Here is a 20,850-nt window from a genome sequence, read left to right as displayed (position 1 = left end):
ACAGCATGAGTACCCACTGAAAATGGAGGAGATGTTAGGGAATAAATGAGAGGAACTTTTATTCCGCACTAGAGAAACATAACATTCTGCTGCTCCTCATTAAACCCTACATCTTGCTTTTGAGGTGGAGCCGCAAGGAGCCATTCTATTGTTTATTAAAGGGAAAATTAAAACGCCTGCAGCTTTTAAATCCTACAGTACGAGCACCAATGTGTTTTCACATGTTTGTGACTTTTAAAATTGCAGTTGTGAAAGCCACATCCCCCTCCTTTCCCGACTTATCCTCTATAATTGTTTTTTTAGTGTTGTTTGAATTTCAAAACCACACTTAATAAAAAATCTGGAAGCCTTTTATAATTACTTTATAGCCAATTATAGCCAAAATCACACTTAGAAATATAATTATTTCATAGCCATTGCCGCCGACAAAGCTTGATAGAGTGTGATATGTCCCCACTTCTGCTCCAGTGTGTGCATAAAGGCACTCAGCCCATTTGAAGTAGGAGGGCACAATATTGTGTGTGCAATAAAATCAACAAATGACTTGTGTGTATAGACTTGACTGTATATACCGTATACAATTCTATGCCATTACAAGTGTAACTGGTAGGATGTCAGGACCCAGTGCGCAGGTGCCAATCAGGCGTGGTCTTGCCCACCTCGGTTTGTAACATGCATGCTCAGCTTGTCCGGGAATACCAAACGAAACGAAAAGGTATGTTTTCAAACCTTGTAAAGGTTGCAGTTGTCAGCAAATAGCGTACTTCTAATGTCTCAGAACTTGTTCAGTGCTAGACTAAGGTGGAAACCTTTATTTTTTTGTTGCACCAGGCATACCCGCGGCCGTGGCTCGAGTCCAGCCCAGCTGAAAAGGCACATATTTGACCATGTGTCTTGCGGTTTGAAGTGTAACTTTTTACTTTTTACAAAATAAACATTTTTCTTTTTTTTTTTTTACAGTATATGTACAATCAATTATATCTGTGAATAAGTTATATTCAATATGTATGCCCCTCAGAATATGGTATTCTAATGATTCTTTAGTCTTGACTAAACACAACTAATCCATTATTTTTGCATGGTAATTATCTAATTAAATAATTACACTGTAATTATTTGCACTCATTGAATTATTTTCACGAATTGAAAAACAAACTGTACAGTAAAATATGTTCTCTGGTGGCATTGGTTGGTGCTCATAGGGTTCATTTAAAATATTACTCAAAGTCTATTTTTTCCCCTTTTCTCTTATTTTCTATGCCACCAAATTCACCCGCTTAACAAGATAGATGTTATTTAGTCTAATGGCATTGAACCATGTAATTTCACTCACTTCTGTAATTGCCTGCATAATTATATGAAATGCAATAATCATTATCATCTGAATAGTCAAAATCAGAAGATGTAATGGAAATTAATTACTGCATCTCTTAGGGGGCAGCATCATTAAAGTAAAGGGTATTCATTTAAGTATTTGCCAGCAATTATATGTACTCTAGTGTAGGTTGAAACCCTACTGTATTGTCTTCACAAATCTGCACCCACTTTCTAACTTAACTTTGTATGTCTGGGTGATATACAGATAGTACAAAAACACATATCAACCAGGAAGGATACACTAATGCAGAATAGCACACCTGAGAATGGAATGGGGAGGTAGGGGGGTCATCATTTTTTGTACTCCTCAAGACCTGTCATTCAGTTGACATACTGTGCAGTACACCTGCCTTCGCACTTACCTGAGCGGCTGTAGCTCTCGTGGCAGGTGTGAGTGATCTCAGCGGCTAGGTCCAGGTAGTGTTGTCTCTTCTCTGGGGCGCCGTCGTCTGCTCCGATGCCCACCATGCCCCCGGAGAAGCAGGCCAGGTGGCCCATCTTATGATCCAGGATGCCTCCCCTCCACTCGGCCATGTAGGTCAACCCCCCAGGGGACCTCTGCACCAGGTGAGCCTCTATAGCCTGCAGGGACACACAGACACACCCTAACTCATATTATGTACTGTTGAGTAGGATGAAGTTGTCTTTACCCTTCACACTGATCTACAGTCAGTTTTGTGTCTATCATCATTATGTTTAAGGTTGGGATTTGGGTAGGGTAAGCTGATCCTAGATCTGTGCCCAGGGGGAATGTATACCCAGACTTAGAGAGTAAAGGCCTAGAGCTCTCCACACATTGTTTTCTATAAAACATTGCTGGTACTGTATTCTCAACTGCGATCGAGACACACTGAGAATAATCAAGACTGAGATTGGTTTTCAATTCATAGCTGATCTCAGTGGAGATAATGGAGGAGCAATTTCAAGTTTTAGCAAATAACCTTTGTCTAGAACTCAGACCAAATGCAGCCACAATGCTGGAATGGAAACTGCTTTGGTTTCTAACAGTCTGTCCCCAGGTTCTGGGCTTTCTCTATATGTTCTGTGCATGTATGTTTTGTAGGCACTTTCCATGTACATAGTGAATGAGAACAGCATATCCATATTGATATGTGTGTCTGAATTAATGTATGAAATGATTTATGCATTCTGGAACACATGGTGTGTTCCATGGCGAATTGAAGTCAAGCCTCATTGAGATTCCATTCTGATTCCATGGTGAGAGAGGCATAAATCTGGAGGAAACAAAGGCACAGCGAGAGAGGGAGAAGGAGGTAGAGAGAGAGAGAGAGAGAGAGAGAGAGAGAGAGAGAGAGAGGGAGAAGGAGGTAGAGAGAGAGGTACTGTAGAGAGAGAGAGAGAGAGAGAGGGAGAAGGAGGTAGAGAGAGAGGTACTGTAGAGAGAGAGAGAGAGAGAGAGAGAGAGAGAGAGAGAGAGAGGGGGGAAGGAGAAGGAGGTAGAGAGAGAGGTACTGTAGAGAGAGAGAGAGAGAGAGAGAGAGAGAGAGAGAGAGAGGGGGGAAGGGTTGTAGGGTTCTACATATCAAAGTTTATCTCTCCAATCTCTCCCTGGTGCAATGTCCCCTGCCAGAGTTTTGCTTTGCATCTCAGTGATTACCCATTTCCCTTTGAAACGGAAAACAGCATAGGGCATCTTGGGAGATCAATACCCAATGACTCATCATTCTTCTCTTCTCCCTCGTTCTCTCTCTCTCTCTAATTCTCTTCATATCTCTCTCTCTCTCTCTCATTGTCATTATCTTTCTTTTCCCTCTCTCATTCTTATTATCTCTCTCTCTCTCTCTCTCTCTCTCTCTCTTCAACTAAAATCTGTGAGGATAGTTGCTAACATTGTATATGGATTTAGGCTTATAATTGACAAGATCAACACCCTTGAAACCTCTAATCCTCGAGCCAGCCTAAGTAATGAAACAAGTTCCTCTTGCACCTAATTTAAAGTCTTGTCTTGTCTAAGTCAATAACGATGTCCCCATTAAAATTAAAAATGACAAAAGCAAAAATACACACAGTCAATTCAAGGAAGAGTCAGATACAACACAAAAGAAAAACTATCAATAATCTAGATTAATGCTAATTAATATGTTCCATGACAATATTCCTAAAAGGCAGAAACAGACAGGCTTCCTTAATTAGGTGTTGTTTGCCATAATCATGGTGCGGAATAATATAAGTGTTGTTTGCCGTAATCATCTTGCGAAATAATTGAACATGTGTGGCATCTAACACTCTTAATTAGTATCTACCTTTGGTCGAAAAGGAACTGTACACTTTACCAACAGCTGAGAGCACAGCACAAACATGTATGACATGGTGAAGTATTTAAGGGGTTAGTCATTATCATTGCAAATACTGGGCCACAGGAGAGAGGATTCTCTACAATTACTGTCTTTGCTGCCGGCTTGACCTTCTGATGAGCAAACAGTATCATCAGCCTAAAAGTCTAAGGCTATCTTCAATGGTATTTAAGAAGACAAGATTGTTAATTGTTAGCTGAGGGAATAGGTGTGTGTGTGTGTGTGTGTGTGTGTGTGTGTGTGTGTGTGTGTGTGTGTGTGTGTGTGTGTGTGTGTGTGTGTGTGTGTGTGTGTGTGTGTGTGTGTGTGTGCGTGCGTGCGTGTGTGTATGTGGTGTGGTGTGGTGTGGTGTGTGCGATGTGTGTGTGTGTGTGTGTGTGTGTGTGTGTGTGCGTGCGTGTGTGTATGTGGTGTGGTGTGTGCGATGTGTGTGTGTGTGTGTGTGTGTGTGTGTGTGTGTGCGTGCGTGCGTGTGCGTGTGTGTGTGACCTTCAAATAGTATCGTCAGCCTGAAGGCAATCTTCAATGGTATTTTATGGAGAAGAGATTGTTAATTGTTAGCTGAGTGAATAGGTGTGTGTGTGTGTGTGTGTGTGTGTGTGTGTGTGCGTGTGCATGCATGCATTGTGTGCGCGTGTGCATGCATTGTGTGTGTGTGTGTGTGTGTGTGTGTGTGTGTGTGTGTGTGTGTGTGTGTGTGTGTGTGTGTGTGAGTCAGTGGTCACTCTCTGTATATATATATATGTTATGATAAGGAACCACACTGGAGTGATAAGATCTCCTCTCCAGTCTTTCATATCCATCCTCTCCACCGGCTCCTGGACTGGAGCAGCCCTCTCACAGCATGAGCTGCTGCTTCTCTGCGTCACATGAAATTACACATACCTCCAGCGCGCTGTAGTACATCTTCTTAGCCTCCTCATCCGTCTTGTCTGACATCAGATATGATTTGATCAGATACTCGTAGAAACTATCCCCCAGGCCTCCGATGGAAACGTGATCTGGGAGAAAAACCAGACATTATTCCTCGGTCTCTCACAGGGGTCCTGTTCACATCCAAACCCATTATTGTGCAGTCTCACCGGCGACATTGTCTTGGTAAACTCAATAAGTCAAAGAGAATCAAAGCACATGCAGCATGTTGGGGTATATCTGCATCCCTAGTGGGGTAGGATTGAATACTCTGAAACGCCTCAGTGAGGAAACTAATGTCATTTGTTGTTCTAGTTGTATCAGCTCAGGATGATTGGTTGTGTGAAATAAAAGTTATCTTGTAAACCTACCCACATAGTAGTGTACTTTCAGAAAACACCATTTTAATTTTTAAGGTTTGAGGAAATTTAAAAAATGGATACTATAATGAACTTGAAACTTGAACACAGTTGTGGGTGTTGATTTTTCCCTCCCACTTGTTTTCATATTAATCCAAAAACACCAGAAAAGATACTGCATCGTAGGTGTGAATGTGCTGACATCCACCCACACGCACCTCATTCACATGCACGCACACACCCACACACTCCTACACAAGGTTATCACACGAAGTTCCATTGCCCTTGACAACAGCAGACAGGGGAGAGGTGTGCATCCAGCCTCCTCCTTCCTGCTCTGCGCCCACACAGATAAAAAGACAGTATTGGGCTCAAACCCCGTCTCCTGCACCTCTCCCCTCTCCTTATCTACCTGCTTCATTACCCATTCACCCACAACAACAATTAGCTCCGTAATCGCCAAGATTAGGCTCGCAGGCCCCACATCTCAGCCACAGCGTCTCAATCTATGTGTTTTAGGTGAATTGGAAAGATTCAATTTCGAGGAGGTAATTTGATTCATTATCATTTCAATAACCTTGAGCAATTGGAGTCATATCACTGCTTGAGACCTGATATTGAAATTGAAAGGAATGGACGGACGGTAGGGTTGACCCTGTTTATCAACTCATCGACTATTTGGTCGTTGGGATCTTAGCTGACTGAGATTTCTTTCGTCAAACGTTTTGTTATAGTGGCGTACCGTTACCGAGTACATTTTTGGTCTGATATTCGAGCAAATCACAAAGCTTTCATAGCTAGCCGGCTGTGTTCACAGTTCAGCTAATTAGTTTGCTTTTAGCTCAACTGTAATGAGTTTACAGCTGGTGTAGTTACTGTAAGTAGACGTGCTGTAGAGTGGTAAAAATGTTTCTGTTTAAAAATGACGACTAAGCGACTAATTGAAAGAACTGACGCCTGTCAGTCGACCAAGACTTTTTTAGTCAGGGACAGCCCTAAGGCTGCTCAAAGGGCTTTAAATGTGGGAGCTCCAGGTCTGCGTTTCCATGCCAAAGTCATAGACATAGTTCATGGATGACCGAGGGACCAGACTTGCTAATATGTTAAATCACAGACTGCTACTTTAAATACACTACAAAAGGTTTGTACTCAGTATCACCCTTGACATGCTAGCCAAGGACAACTCTTGCCCTACAATATGTAATACAATGTAAAAGGTAGCATTGCCAATGTGGCTTAAGCTTCACTTTGCAAAAGTGTGCTTTGTTCCTGTAAAATAACTGTTTCACTACAACTGACAATATGCATCTCCATCAAGAGAGCCCAGTTACTTACGTTGGACCCAGTTCCCACTGACTGGACTCAAGAAGTTTGGATAGAGGCCGTGGGGTTTCTCGATTTTGTTCAGCACCTTGCGAATGTTCATCACCTGCAGCAAAATGCAGAAGGAAAGATGGAGATTTACGATATTAGAAAACAAGGTTCTTCCTAGAACCAAAAACGGTTCTGTAGGAGCAGTCAATGAACAATGAACACATTTTTGTACCCTTGCTGCAAAGATCTTTCATATAAACTACTATTAAAAGTCATTTAAGCTTTAATATCAAGTAATGCATTTTATTGATTTCGATTTTACAGAACAAGATTCCAAAACGATCTGTGCCTTAAGGGCACCACAAACAATCTCATTTTATGGCAAACGTTATAATGCAATGAAAGTTTTGTTCAATATGTCCATAAAAAAAGGCTATATTTTATATGTCAATTTATAAATAATAACGTTGAAATGAAGGGGAGGCATCACAGTTGTATTGAATTATATCAGTATAGAAAGTACAGTCTATTTAAGGAGATGGATGCCAGGATTTCAGCGGTTGAAGATGTTTTCACTCTTTAAACCCTGATATGTACAGAGCATTATAGAAAAAGTAGCACATCAGACTAAAGTCTGTGCACTCCTGACCTTCTCTGTGTAGATGAGGTTGTTGGATAGCTCAGTCAGGTGGACAAACTCAAGATGCAGGGTCCCAAACTCTGCCAGGATACTGCTCCCGGCTGACGCCCAGCCCCAGCTCCAACTGGTGCCACTGCAACAGAAACCACACCGTGCCAAATGAGTATCACAGCCATAACACGCTGGCGGACGGATGTCTTAAAGAGTGAGTAAACTGGAATCCTGTCAGCGAAGTACAAACAAATGCAACAATCAATACCATAGGTGTTGAGTAAAGAACAGTCTTATTTTCTCTAATGCTATAATGACAACTTACCTGAACTAAATGTAGGCAGAATATACAGTATGTATACAGTACATGTCATTATTTCTGTATACAGTACGTGTCATTATTTCTGTATACAGTACATGTCATTATTTCTGTATGCAGTACATGTCATTATTTCTGTATGCAGTACATGTCATTATTTCTGTATACAGTACATGTCATTATTTCTGTCTCTTACTTTATGACTCTCTCTATAATATCTCTGTACTTCAGGGAGCAAAAACATTCACTATTAGTGTGTGTGTGTGTGTGTGTGTGTGTGTAAAAGCGCACTTTACTGCCCCACTCTCAGCAGCACTGTGGCTCTGTGTCTCGGAAATAATTTAGAATGTCTGAGAGGTCAGATTTGAGGGGCAATTCAAACCATATAAAGTTCTACTGCAGCAACTACAATATCCCCAATATTGTTTTCCTCTACTTCCCAGCACAATGGCCTATCATTTGTTCCACTGCTGCTTTTTAAGGGGCCGAGGAGCCCCATACAGTCAATCTCGCTGTGAAGGTTTGTGCTGAAGAAACAGAGAGTAAGCAAGTCTGTGTCTCAGCCTTTGGTTGTCCCTCTTGGGCTCCCATACCCAACCCTGCCTAATGCACCACATAATTTGTCTGCGTATCGGAGTGGTACTTCCCTCTGTAGCTTGTATCAATGACCCTCCACATCTCAAGAGGAGCGGAGAAGCATTAAGTACTGTCTCAAGCATAAGCACAACGCTAAGCATAAGTGTGTAGCCAAACAAGGTCACCAATATATTATATTGTTCAGTCTTATTTATTTTCACAAGTGGTACACTGTCAAGAACAGAGTCTTAGTAAGCTGAACATTACAGTGCACCTATGGTAATAATGCTAACACACTATGACTAACTTAATCAGAGGAGGTTAGGCAGAATGCATACAATGACGTACTCCCGCATTAAAGGGATGGTTCATCTACAATACACAAGGAGTATATGGACAAGGACAGACATCAATCATGCTAATTCATGGTCCATTGACCTTGATTGTTTTTTTGGTTAAAATGAGCAGCTAGTGACAGTGCCCTGACAAGCAGAACCAAAGTGTTGATTGAAGTTTGTCCTTGTCCATAGACCTATTTCAGGGTAAGTAACCAAATATGTGATTCTGTAATTTGGGTGAACTGTCCCTTTAACAGAATCTAACGGTGATTAACTTTTACTTTAATTAAGTGATAAACGGGACTACATTTATGATGGGTGGACTAAAATAGAGAAGTGAGAGAGTGGACGAATGATCCGTAGGGAAGCAGTCCCGATAAATTCACCTATTAAAAGTTGATATCGTTAACTGCTCAAGCTCAAGTCACATCCGACTCTGCAGCATTGGAGGAATCAATCCATTATGAAGAGAGGCGGGGAAAGAAGGCAGCCTGATCACAATCTAAGCAAAAACATTGGCATGCCTCCATTTATCCATTTGCCCTTCTATTTCCGCTTCCAACATCAACCAGATCCGAATTAATAATGTGGAAAAATGATGATTATGGAAAATAAGAGGCGACAGAAAATCAATATTACTTGCCATGCAAAATATACCAGAGAAATTGGCACACTGCACATTGTAGGTAACTACGAAAGTAATTCTAATATTTTGCATTCATGAAGCGCAAACAATGATTTATTTCATGCTTGTTTTATGAAATATACATTGTGCTCCTTGTAAGGAATTGTGTTCGCCTTACTAATTGCAGAGCATTTATCTTGAGATACTTCCAAGGGCTTTCAAGAACACCTGCAGCATTCTCTAAATAGCTCATAGAGATATATGAAATGCCTTAAGGTCATGCTGCAGTAAGTACACACACAACAGAGAAGTTTCCAACCACACTTTCATGTCAGCCCATAGGCAGCAGATTTGTTGCACTATAATGAATTTCTGTATGTTCTACTACTGTGTGTATGTGTGTGTGTGTTTGTGTGTGTGTGTGTGTGTGTGTGTGTGTGTGTGTTTATATACTCTACATTACCGCATTACCCGGGCTTGTCATTCCTCCCTGCCCATCTGTACCCCAGGCCCATGTTACAGATCTAACTGAAATTAGCTCTAGAATCAGTTAATTAAATTTGCCAGCAGCTGTCTTACTAGGCTTGTGGGTTAATTGGAAGCAGGTGGATGGCAGAGGTGCCAAAGTGTCTTTTTAGAAGATAAGATAGAGAAGATAGAAAGAGGGAAAATAAAGCGGAGGTGTCAAGCTTAACTAGATTCAGAGGTGGATACCATTGATTAAGATTGCTTATCATTTTGCGAATGACTACAAGGTCGGAGAGTAGGGTACAAAATGGATGCTTCTGTAGCTTCATTTGTCATAGTAGCATGCTCGTGTGTGTGCGTGTGTGCGTGTGTGCGTGTGTGTGTGTGTGTGATGCGATAGTTAGAGAGGTGGCTAGGCTCACCTGCCCAGGTTGATGACGCCTCGTGGAATGCCTGTTGGTGTGTTGAAGGCAGGTAACAGCTTATCCCCCAGCTCCAACACTTTCCTCTTGAACATCTACAAGACAAAAGCAAGGAAGGATGGAGTTAGAAAACACGAGAGCTCACACACACACACACACACACACACACACACACACACACACACGGTCAAACCCTACTGGCACCCATCGACGGCACTTAAAACACATGCCCTCATACAGTATGCAAGAGAAAAATTACCTACAGTTAAATTATATGGGGAAATCAGAGGGCAGCCCAAGCCTGTCTTTTCAAATGATGCTTTCCCTGCTCTCGCCACAAATAAAGCTAATTATGTTGGAATACAGCAACCCAGGGACAGTGGAGCGACAGCGCCTCAGCGACAGGATTAAAAACAATCTCATTGATGTAATCCACAGTGGCTCAATTAAAACACCACACTCCCTCCGCCGCCTGCCTCTTGAAAGGCAAGGCCAGAGGAGGGTGATACATTGTCGAGAAGTAGGATTAACAGGTCAGCCAATGTGCTTTACCCACCTAGACTGAGTCAGGAGGAGAGAGAAGCAAAGCCAGGGAGGGAGACAAAGAGGCGCGGAGGAGTGAGAGAGAGAGAGAGAGAGAGAGAGAGAGAGAGAGAGAGAGAGAAAAAACCCATAGATGTGACATAGAAGATGAAAAAGGAAGGGACTGAGTGTGAGAGAGAGGGCCAGGCTCCTCTTGGGCAGTTGGAGAGGGAGGTGAGTCAGCTAAAACGGTGTGGGGGAGGCGGGTAGAGATGAGTGATCTAGGGGAGGAGTAAACGCATATCTGACTAACCACTAGCCCTGGGCGTTATGATTATGATTGTTATTAATGTCAATATGAGTTGTCCATGCCCCTCTCCTCAGTGAATGATGCCTCATCTTTCCTGTCACTATAATCACTGCCTTTCAATGCAGCCTAGAGCTTCTTATCTTTCTCCACTGACGATGCACACTGACCGCTTGTGCATGAAGTCACCCCTCCTTGAGTCTTAGTTATTGCGCACAGGGTAGACATGATGAACAGCTGTGGTGTTGTGGAGTGAGTAGGGGCTGCCCCTGGGAGTCACTGGTCAAGGCAGATGTACTGGTGCATGATTTGCTTGCACACACACTCATCTAGGCATGCATATATATAGGCTATACACACATGCTTCTGTGGGCATACTGTACTTATAAATGTAGACAGACACACACACACACACACACACACACACACACACACACACACACACACACACACACACACACACACACACACACACACTCAGGTGCTCCAGGTGCCCATGCCAGCTGCGGCAAGGTCACCTTCAAAAGCAAATGACCCATTTGTCTCTGCATGTTACACTTGTGCTTTCAACACAGGTTCCAAAGACCTGAGGGTGCATTCACAACCCATTATTAAGGCAAACTGTCAAAGGCCCAGTGGTACCAGAGGGGCCTGAGTCACAGTACCATCTACTGTAACATGGATGGTGGGTCCAGTCCCTCTGTGGCCCTCTGGAGACCCCTATTCTATGTCAGTGTTCTGGGATGGCCAGAGAAGCCCAGGGTGGACAGCTCACATTAATCCATAGAGTATCCAGAGAGCAGGAGCCAGGGCCAAGCAGTGTGTGTGTGTGTGTGTGTGTGTGTGTGTGTGTGTGTGTGTGTGTGAGTGTGAGTGTGCGTGCGTGCGTGTGTGTGTGTTTGCGTGCGGTGTCTGTGTGGTTAGAGAAGTCCCCCAACTACCTCTCTTATCAAAGACATCACTAATGACCCTCTGCCAGGGCTCATCTCCCCCGTCATTACCCACAGAGCTAAAGCAATGCGGCAGCTTACAGGCCAGACATGCCTGCCAATGCACACACACACACACACTTGCAGACACACACACACGCACGCACGCACGCACGCACGCACGCACGCACACACACACACACAAACAAACACACGCACACACACACACACACTCACACATTCACCGAACACACACTTTTAATTATCAGAAATAAGCATAATATGATCCTAACGCCACTGAAAGAGTGTGCACATGCACAAACACACACACGAGGGCACAGACTCCAATTAATTCACACTGTTATTAATTCTTGTTTATTTACTTAGAAATTACTTGGATATTAATTACGGCAAGGACCCTTTAGCTGGCAGCTGTTTCATGATTCACCGTAACCACACATGCTAAATTACAGCCCTCACATCTATCTCCCTCCTCCAGCACTAATCAGAACCACTCTCATGCTCCCCACACCCACAGATGTTTCATCACAGAAGTGCCTATAGAGGCATGCTGCTGTGTATGCACTGCACCCCCCCCACCCCACACACACACACACACACGACCATCAGCGGATGGTCTGCACGTCCACGCTCCTGTCCATCAGAAAGGAAGGACACGGAACACACCGCGGAGTAACATTGATCCACCGTGACATGAGGCAACTCGCTTACTTTGCCTTCAGTCTGAATTCCCGCAGGACGCGGGGAGGCGGGAACGGAGTGGCTTTTCTTTCTCTTCGCTGTAAAGCGTGAGATTGACATGTAGCGGGCACCGAGTCACCCCTCCGAGAGCACACGCTGTCAGGGCTCAGTGGAGAGAGACACGTGGTGAAACTCTGTACGGCCGGACCCCCTCACTTACTATTCACACCTCTAAATCATTCCTTTAGGGAGGAAAGGACACAACTGCGAGAGGAGCTGCAAGTGAAAAGAAGGGGCATCATTTTTTTGGTTAGTATCCTTGCACAGTACTGTTTCAAGTTTTTGCTTGAGTCGCATACAGGTGTACAAAGAACAGACATAAGCAAAATATGCAGTGAAACTTGCTTGTTCAACAGTTCTGTCCCATTGGTACAAAGAGCCAACTGGAGGCTATATCTCAGAGAAAGTAACAATTGTTTAAAAAAATAAAAAAAAAATAAAAGAGAAAACTAAAAGAGAAAACTCCCCTAAACATAGGCACAGATCAATGCAGACGCAGCTTTGATAAATGAGGACTCAGGTTCCTACAGTATGTGCTAAAAAATCACCTCCATCCGAATCGCTGGGTGAACACATTTCCGAAACGTCTTGATGTTTTCGATCAGTAAAAAGGCTGCGCTTTTATGACTGAGGATGACTAATTCCTGATTGCCATGGGGGAGAATGGGGGAAAAGTCCTGCAAAAATACAGATTTCCTCATTGCCAAAGAGATGCGCTCACTTGTGAACCACTGGCCACTAGGAAGAGACACTAGTCTTTCAGCATAAGTTTGTGACCCATTTCGACCCTCTTCATAAACGCTCCAAACTAAAACGCAAAGTCTCTCCCTTTCCTTTAAGGGCACGTTGTGCTGACTGACGCCACATTATGAGAGGAATGACACCTACTGTATGGCAATAAAACAACTTCACAGCAGAACTGAGCAGGGCTCCTTTTTTAAAACCTGCGTTAGCGCCAGAGAACTTCACGTCAACCAGATTAATTCCTGCCGCGATGTCACCCGCTCACAGAAGAATGTAGGCCTTTCCAGAAGAACAAACTCGCTCAAATCCTCTCGATGCCTGTTATTTCCTGCCATCTCACTACCTCCTCTCTTTCATGTGTGCCAGGGAGAGAGAAAAAAACCAGCAGCACAACTTCATAGTCTGAAGACAAAGAGAGAAAGCAGGTGGGAAAGAACAGCGCAGCGAATGACATTATGTTTGCTGTTTGATGGTGAAAATTGCAGTTCCATAGGATTCTCTTTCAGTGAGATCTACCTTCTTTGTCCTCTGTCTCCAAGGAGCGGTGATGCAGAAATATGTATCCTATTTAATTACAACCCGGAGGTAAAACACGAGGTTTTCTGCTGCAGTTTACCTGGAAGTCACATCAGGATCGTCATTTATCATTCATGTGTAGAAATGACTTTAAAATCCTTCTGATGCACGAGATTAAGAATGCCCGTACGCGCAAGAATAGTGTGTGATTTATCAAACATGCATAGGACCGCCGTACACCAGTGAGAAATCAAGGTTGCTGAATACCACGGGCCGGTTTCACAGGCAAGGCTTAAGCCTTAGTCCGAGACTAAAAAGCATCCTCAGTGGCAATTAGCCATTGAAAGTGTGATTTAGTCCAGGACTAGGCTTGAGCCTTGTCTGTGAAACCGGCCCCACATGTTCTAAATATCCATGCTCGTGCACGGTCACGACTACACTGGATTTGCATTTGTAAACATGTTAAATTGACCATATGGTGAAAAACATCCCTTTACAACCAATTAATCCCAGCTGTCTTCCAAATGCGATCACCTCTTCCAAAGATCCATCGCTTTGACCAAAATCAAAAAACAGCCCAGCCATTTGCCAAATTCTGCCCTGCTGTGAACATGTATAATGAAAAATGTATGCACTCACTCCAATGTAAGTCGCTTTGGTTACTGTTTTTTTTCAATAGTCTGTGTCATTTGATTTAATAAGTGCCTCTCTTTTGACAAATCGCAGTACTTAATCGGAAACAATGAACGTAGAAAAATATGTGCACATATCTAGAGTAGGTACAATTACATACTAGAGGTGATAGCTATGACGTCAATGCTTGATGCTTGATGTTGTGGCACTCCATTCAGTTTCACTTGCTCCTTGTTTGCTCTTGACAAGCAATTCCCTCCTTCCACCACTAGGCGATGTGAGTACACATCTCAAGCAACTCACATTTTGCTTTGAAATGATCATTTGAAATGATTGTTTACGCACAGATCAATGCAGACGCAGCTTTGATAAATGAGGACTCAGGTTCCTACAGTATGTGCTAAAAAATCACCTCCATCCGAATCGCTGGGTGACATTTCCGAAACGTCTTGATGTTTTTTTCGATCAGTAAAAAGGCTGCACTTTTATGACTGAGGATGACTAATTCCTGATTGCCATCTGTGTGAATACGCAGCAACAAAACACCCTCTCCGACTGACACGATCCCTCATCAAAAGATTAAAAGCTTGCACTAGTTTTCCACCGCGTCTCCTCTTTCTCCAGCCTTACCTCCGTTCGTAGGAGGCTTTTTACCCGAGGTGGCAGCTGACTCGACAAGGCTGCAAAAAGGCTGAGGAGACCAAAGCTGTCAGGTCGGATCCCTCATCTCGACCCAAACAGCATAACCCTGTATGTTGTTTCCTCCCTGCGCAGGTGGTCTCAGAGCTGAGAGGCCTTGACTAGGTTGACCCCCGGCTCTGTCCACGCATCATTGAGGGTCTCCAGGAGACAGGCCTCACCTGTAGGAGGGCCTGAAGACATGACAGAGAGCAGGCTGAGCTGGTAGGGAAGCAGAGTGTTCTGTGTGATATGTCTATGTAAGGGCACCACTCTCCCTCCTCTCAAGGTTAGGTTGTCGGTTATCTCTGCATGTCCCTTTATCATTCCACACAAATGCTATTACTTAGCGGTCCCATAGGAGACAGTAGACATAGAGGCGGTTTGATCTAGACCACACAACTTCAAAGGCATATTGGACGGCTACTGTAGTTGTGTGGGCTAGTGTTTCAACACAGACATACAGTAAAAGGCATATCGATGAAAATTGTGATGGGTACATCCGATGATGATCAATTTGAAATTCAGTTTGGCTGCTGACTGGAATTACGCAGCTGAGTGAGACACCAAGACACCTCAGTCATACACCAATAAATGATGTAGTAGCTCATGTATCAGGGCTGTGAGACGTGTGGCTATCGTAAGAGTGCCTCAGTCTATCCAGGAACTGGCCACAGGGCAACATAGAGCCATCTGGTACCTAGCACTGAAACCAAACATTCACATTTTGTTGGGCTCGACTGGGAATAATTATCATCGCAGCAAAACCCTCCCTCCTTTTAGATGACTGTACTCTGAGAGTGTGTGTTTATTTAACTTTAGAGTCAGTAGGAGACACATACACACACCCACATACTGTACGCACGCACTCCCACACCCACACCCACCCACACACACCCACACCCACACCCACACACCCACACACACACACAGTACAAATGCTTCAAAGACTGCTGCGGGCTGCCAGATATCAGAGTTGTACTGGCGTGGCTCAGTCCTGATAAGGACCTAATTTACTCAGTGTGTTGGAACAATGGGTCGATTCTTATAAGCAGCGGTCTGCACTGGTTTGTTTTCCTGCTCTCCCAGTGGTTTAGATCATTATTAGCATCTGATTCTTTTATCATTGATTCTTATATGCCCAAGTGGGAGGCATTGTAAATACAATAACATTCAGTCGCCCACGAACTAAGCCACAGAATAGGTGTGTGGACACTCACTAGAAAGACTTAAAAAGACAACAAAGCCAACTGAATACAGATGAAATGTGGTCCTCCCTTTACCCCTCCCCATACATCCCCCAAGGAGCTGAGCAAGGCTTAAGACTGTCAACAGCCACATGATTGGGGAATCAATGGTACTTTGGATGTCATCTATGTAGCCAAGGTTGTGATCAAGCCAGATATTGATACTACTCAATTGTATAACATTTTATTCTATCATGATCTACGATTCTACTCTGAAAGTAAATTGTGTAACGTAATGCCAAGAATGTGCCTTGATGTCTCAATCGGCAGAGGTGACACAATGACACGGATGAATTAATCAGCGTTGGCATGGCGTTCTGTGTCTCTGTTCCGTGTGACGTCGCAATGAAACACAAGGTGCATAATTTATGCAGAGTGGCATCGCCTGAGAGAGAGAGGGAGAGAGAGGGAGAGAAAGAGGGAGTGCTAAAAAAGATCAAATAAATTAGAGATGAGGACTTCTCTGAAAGACAAGCACTCTACGAATTCCAGCAAAAAAAGAAGAAAAAAAACTATTGGAAAAACAAACAAGCTGTAAAGCACTGTCTACTCAACCTGCTCAGCGTCCTCTGGAAAAAAAGAAAAAAAAACACTCCATATTTGAGCTGATCGCAAATGACATTCATCAGACAGTGTTATTCCCTCGGATGCACGGCCGTACCAGGGGAACATGCATCCCTCCACTCTCCACCCCCCCGACCCACATAGCAGAGGCAATCTAAATGGCTCCAGAGTACCTAGACTAGGTGTAATGTGGCTGTTGTTGTTGTTGTTGTTGCTGCTGCTCTTCCATGATTCAATTACAGGAGGCTTTCTGCTTTTATACATTGTCCAATGAAAGGGAAGGCGACAGTTGGGCTCTTAGTGTTCCCTATGGTCTAATTACCTCAGCCAGAGAAGCATACTGCGTCCTTATGAAGAGATGCCAGACTAAATAACGGCCTCTCTCTGGGATTCCACTGATAGTGTGGAAGGGACAGACGTTTCAGCTGATTGACGCTCACACAGATGATCAATCTTGACTAAACATGAATATACCAAGGCACAGCTACACTCTCAACCACCAAGTGGCACTGCTTGCTGCCGTTTAAACGCCTTATTGAGTAGACCTGAAGGAACTGTTCTTTTGGCAATGCTGACTGTTCCATTTTCGGGCCATATTGATTTGGCCCGGTTTGTAATGGGACTTCTATGTATCCATGTATCCAAGTCAATATTTAGTTTGTAACACAGTTTTGGTGGGATGGGGAGGTTCATTCCATCATAGCTACACCTGTAGTCCTGCCAACTAGTGCTAGTGAGCCAGCAGCCACGTTGAATCAAACCATCCTACTGTCCTGTACCATACAGGTCAACATTCCTGGAGTACCAAACCCTGAGATCCTAGGACTATTTCCAGAGACTTCATTTTCTCAGCTATCGCTGTTCCAGCACACACTCCACCACCAACCCCTCAAGGACGGTGTAAAAATAGCAGGACCCCCCGCTGCATCCTCATCAGCCAGAGCGACTTCCCATCTTACATAAGACCCATCAAGCTACCGGCAGTAACCCAGACGAGATGTCCCTCCCATCAATAATTCAACTGCCAGCTCCGTCCACCAACCCAGCTGTCTGCCTCTGCCTCATCGCCGTGGTTACGGCGGGGTTGGGAGCCGGAGGGTGGGGGCTGAAGGGATGCGGACAGCAGCGGTTTGAGGATGTCAGGTCCACTTCTCGTTAGGCATGTGACGGTGGCCCTAGCAGAGCCCAGGCATGGCATGAGGACACAGAGTACCTGTCGGACCGCCGGGACGGATATTAGAACTAACAGGTGCCCTCCCCATCCTCCTCCACACTCACAGAGATGACTCACAGAGGAAATTGAAATCTGGAGACTGTTGTTCAAACCGAGCAGGGGTCAGTGTACTGATAAAAACAAAGTTATAATCTGATAGAGAGGGACAGGTCTGCTGCACCTGGACCTGTATGAAAACAGCCTAAGGACAAAATATAAAAACAGGAAACTACGCAAAACCATCTCCAAGACAACACTGAATCACAACCAACGTGCAGGCCAAATTGTTGTTCGACACAAATGTGTGTGTGTGAAAATGTCTTTGCTATCAGTTCATCTGATACCTGTCCTTTGGCAGGACACATTTATAGAATACATACATCAACACACAGACTCTCCTCAAAGACCCTCCTCTTTTACAGCATTGTCTCATATTTAAAGGCTTCCGCATGACCACCCCAGAACAGAGGAATCAGTGGAAAACAGAAACCTGTTGGTCATTCTGAATAAACCACTACAACCAGTACAGCAATATGACAAGAGAGAAGAAACAAGCCAGGGGACAGAGAATGGTCTCTAATGAGACTGGGGGGAGAGGGGGGATGAAGGCCATGACACAAAGCATCCGCCACTCAGAGAGACGGGAGAGGAGAGGGGAGCAAAGGAAGGAAGGGGAAGGAGGGGGAGGAGAGGGGGGAGCGGAGGTGGTCTGTCTGAGGGACTAAAGCGAGGCAGATCAGATTTGGGTTATCTCTCTGGAACAGTGTCTCCCTGTGCCTGGGTCTACAGCTGAGCCAGAGAGAGAGAAGGGGGGGTAGGAGCAGTAGGGGCAGGGCTGTGCTGCTTTAATGTTGCCTGATGGCAGAGCAGGCTTCAAAGCAGTGCCTCATCAAAGAGTCAGGAGAGGATACGGTCACACTGATGTGCTGCATGTGTTTGTGTGTATGTGTGTGTGTGTGTGTGTGTGTGTGTGTGTGTGTGTGTGTGTGCGTGTGTGCGTGTGTGTGTGTGTGCGTGTGTGCGTGCGTGCGTGTGCACGTGTTGAAATTAGGTTAGGGGATGAGGCTACTGAATGTGTGTGTGTCAAAGATTAAAAGCCCATGCCAGCAGGTTTTCAAGGCTTTTCAGAAGAAAAAAAAGCGAACTGAAGCACTGAGTGGAGACATCATTCAATGAGATATTTAGGAAAGCAACGGCAGATATAGGTAGAAGCAACTCTCAGTAAAATGGGTTGAAAGGTTGTTTGACTCAGTCGCAAAAAAGCCAGTGAAGGGGGTTGATAGGGTAGTATAAAGACCATATTTGACTATGGGCGGTAACTTTACAAACAGGCCTGCCATGTCACACTTCAGAGCTCTACTGCTGTGTGAAATGTCAGACGTCACAGCATGTGGAAAATCTGTTTAGTGGGAGCTAAGATACAAAATACACATACTTTGACCAAAGAGACTTGAATCATTGTGCACTGACCCAGCACCAGGATGTCATATGTCAGCTAAAACACGTGGGCCTTTAATCTCTAAAGCAAACGATCTATTTGCACGCAGGAGAAATAGTGCCCGATATGAACATTTGTGACAGTGGGAGTAGAGAGAGGGAGTAGAGAGAGGGAGTAGAGAGAGGGAAGAAAAATACTGTCGGCAACATAAGGATGTCCTGTCATTCAGTTGGTCCCAGACGGTGTATTCTGTGATTCAAGTATTCATAAAGCTGAAGTTTAATGGCATCGGAGGTAGCTGCACTTCTGAGCGACAAACACTGTATGCAATCTATGCTGTAACTGCCTCCTATAATCACTCACTCTTCATAAACTTTAGAAACAGGCAATTCTACTTAACACAGCGCAGAAGCTGCACGCCTCAGATAGCAACCATTCCATCCCTCTAAATTTCACTGCTTTTCCCCTAAAATTGAAAAGTGAAAACACTCAAAAAACTCAATTTCACACCCCTTCAAAAGAAAATTGCTAAACGCGCCAGCTGCTAGCCAAAATGACAAAGCAAAATAACATACACTCACTGGTCACTTTATTAGGTACCCCTGTTCAACTGCTCGGTAACACAAATATCTAATCAGCCAATCACAGGGCAGCGACTCAATGCATTTAGGCATGTAGACATGGTCAAGACGACCCGCTGAAGTTCAAACCGAGCATCAGAATGGGGAAGAAAGGTGATTTAAGTGACTTTGAACGTGGCATGGTTGTTGGTGCCAGGCGAGCTGGTCTGAGTATTTCAGAAACTGCTGATCTACTGGGATTTTCACGCACAACCATCTCTAGGGTTTACAGAGAATGCTCCGAAAAAGAGAAAATATCCAGTGAGCGGCAGTTCTCTGGGCGAAAATGCCTTGTTGATGCCAGAGGTCAGAGGAGAATGGCCAGACTGGTTCGAGATGATAGAAAGGCAACAGTAACTCAAATAACCACTCGTTACAACAGAAGGTATGCGGAAGACCATCTCTGAACGCACAACACATCGAACCTTGAAGCAGATGGGCTACAAAAGGGGGTCCAACCCAGTACTAGCAAGGTGTATCTAACAAAGTGGCCAGTGAGTGTACATCTCATATGCAATACTTCAACATGCATATGGCACACCCCTCTTTACCAACGATTGAAATGGGGTTCATAACACCTACACAATAATGAACATCACAAAAATGATAGCTAGTTGTATTGCCAAATGATTCATTCATAGGTGATCAGAGCAACGCTGTCTTGGTCCCAGTGGGTAGGGGTTTAGCACACTGACACACTCGCAACCTTGCAGTGGTGTGTAGCCAGCTGTTAACAGTTGTCTTCCCCCAGCTACAGGAGAGTCGTGTGGACAGGCACAGATGGGACAGAAAGCACTAACTTCTGGGTCGACGGAGAGTTTTTCACACATTTAAAGCATGTACTATCAGAAACCGACACAGACACAGAGGGCTGACAGCTGAGACCAAGAGATGTGAACAGCTAATGTAGAAGCGTGATTGCACAGAGAGACAAGAAAGGGAACACACCAGGGTCACATTTGCCTCTATTACCCACCGTGTGGAACTGAAGTCACAAAGGGAAACTTGATGGGAAGCACTT

The 20,850-nt window shown here is 44.2% G+C and overlaps 1 protein-coding gene across 1 annotated transcript in view; it reads right to left on the bottom strand.

The window, feature by feature from the left end:
- Positions 1-20,850, bottom strand: part of LOC310810950 (mannosyl-oligosaccharide 1,2-alpha-mannosidase IA) — a 136,808-nt gene that overhangs the window by 6,056 nt on the left and 109,902 nt on the right. Inside the window, exons 5-9 of the mRNA XM_083678894.1 lie at positions 9,657-9,751; positions 6,927-7,050; positions 6,299-6,392; positions 4,578-4,693; positions 1,740-1,959 (exon numbers count right to left, since the gene is read on the bottom strand). Of these exons, the coding sequence (XP_083535020.1) occupies positions 1,740-1,959; positions 4,578-4,693; positions 6,299-6,392; positions 6,927-7,050; positions 9,657-9,751 (649 nt within the window). The remainder of the gene's footprint in view (positions 1-1,739; positions 1,960-4,577; positions 4,694-6,298; positions 6,393-6,926; positions 7,051-9,656; positions 9,752-20,850) is intronic.

This window comes from Argentina silus (genome assembly GCF_951799395.1).
Source record: "Argentina silus genome assembly, chromosome: 10".
Classification (NCBI taxonomy): Eukaryota; Metazoa; Chordata; class Actinopteri; order Argentiniformes; family Argentinidae; genus Argentina; species Argentina silus.
The sequence above is the reverse complement of the archived record's forward strand: the minus strand, read 5'-3'. Positions and strand labels throughout refer to the sequence as shown.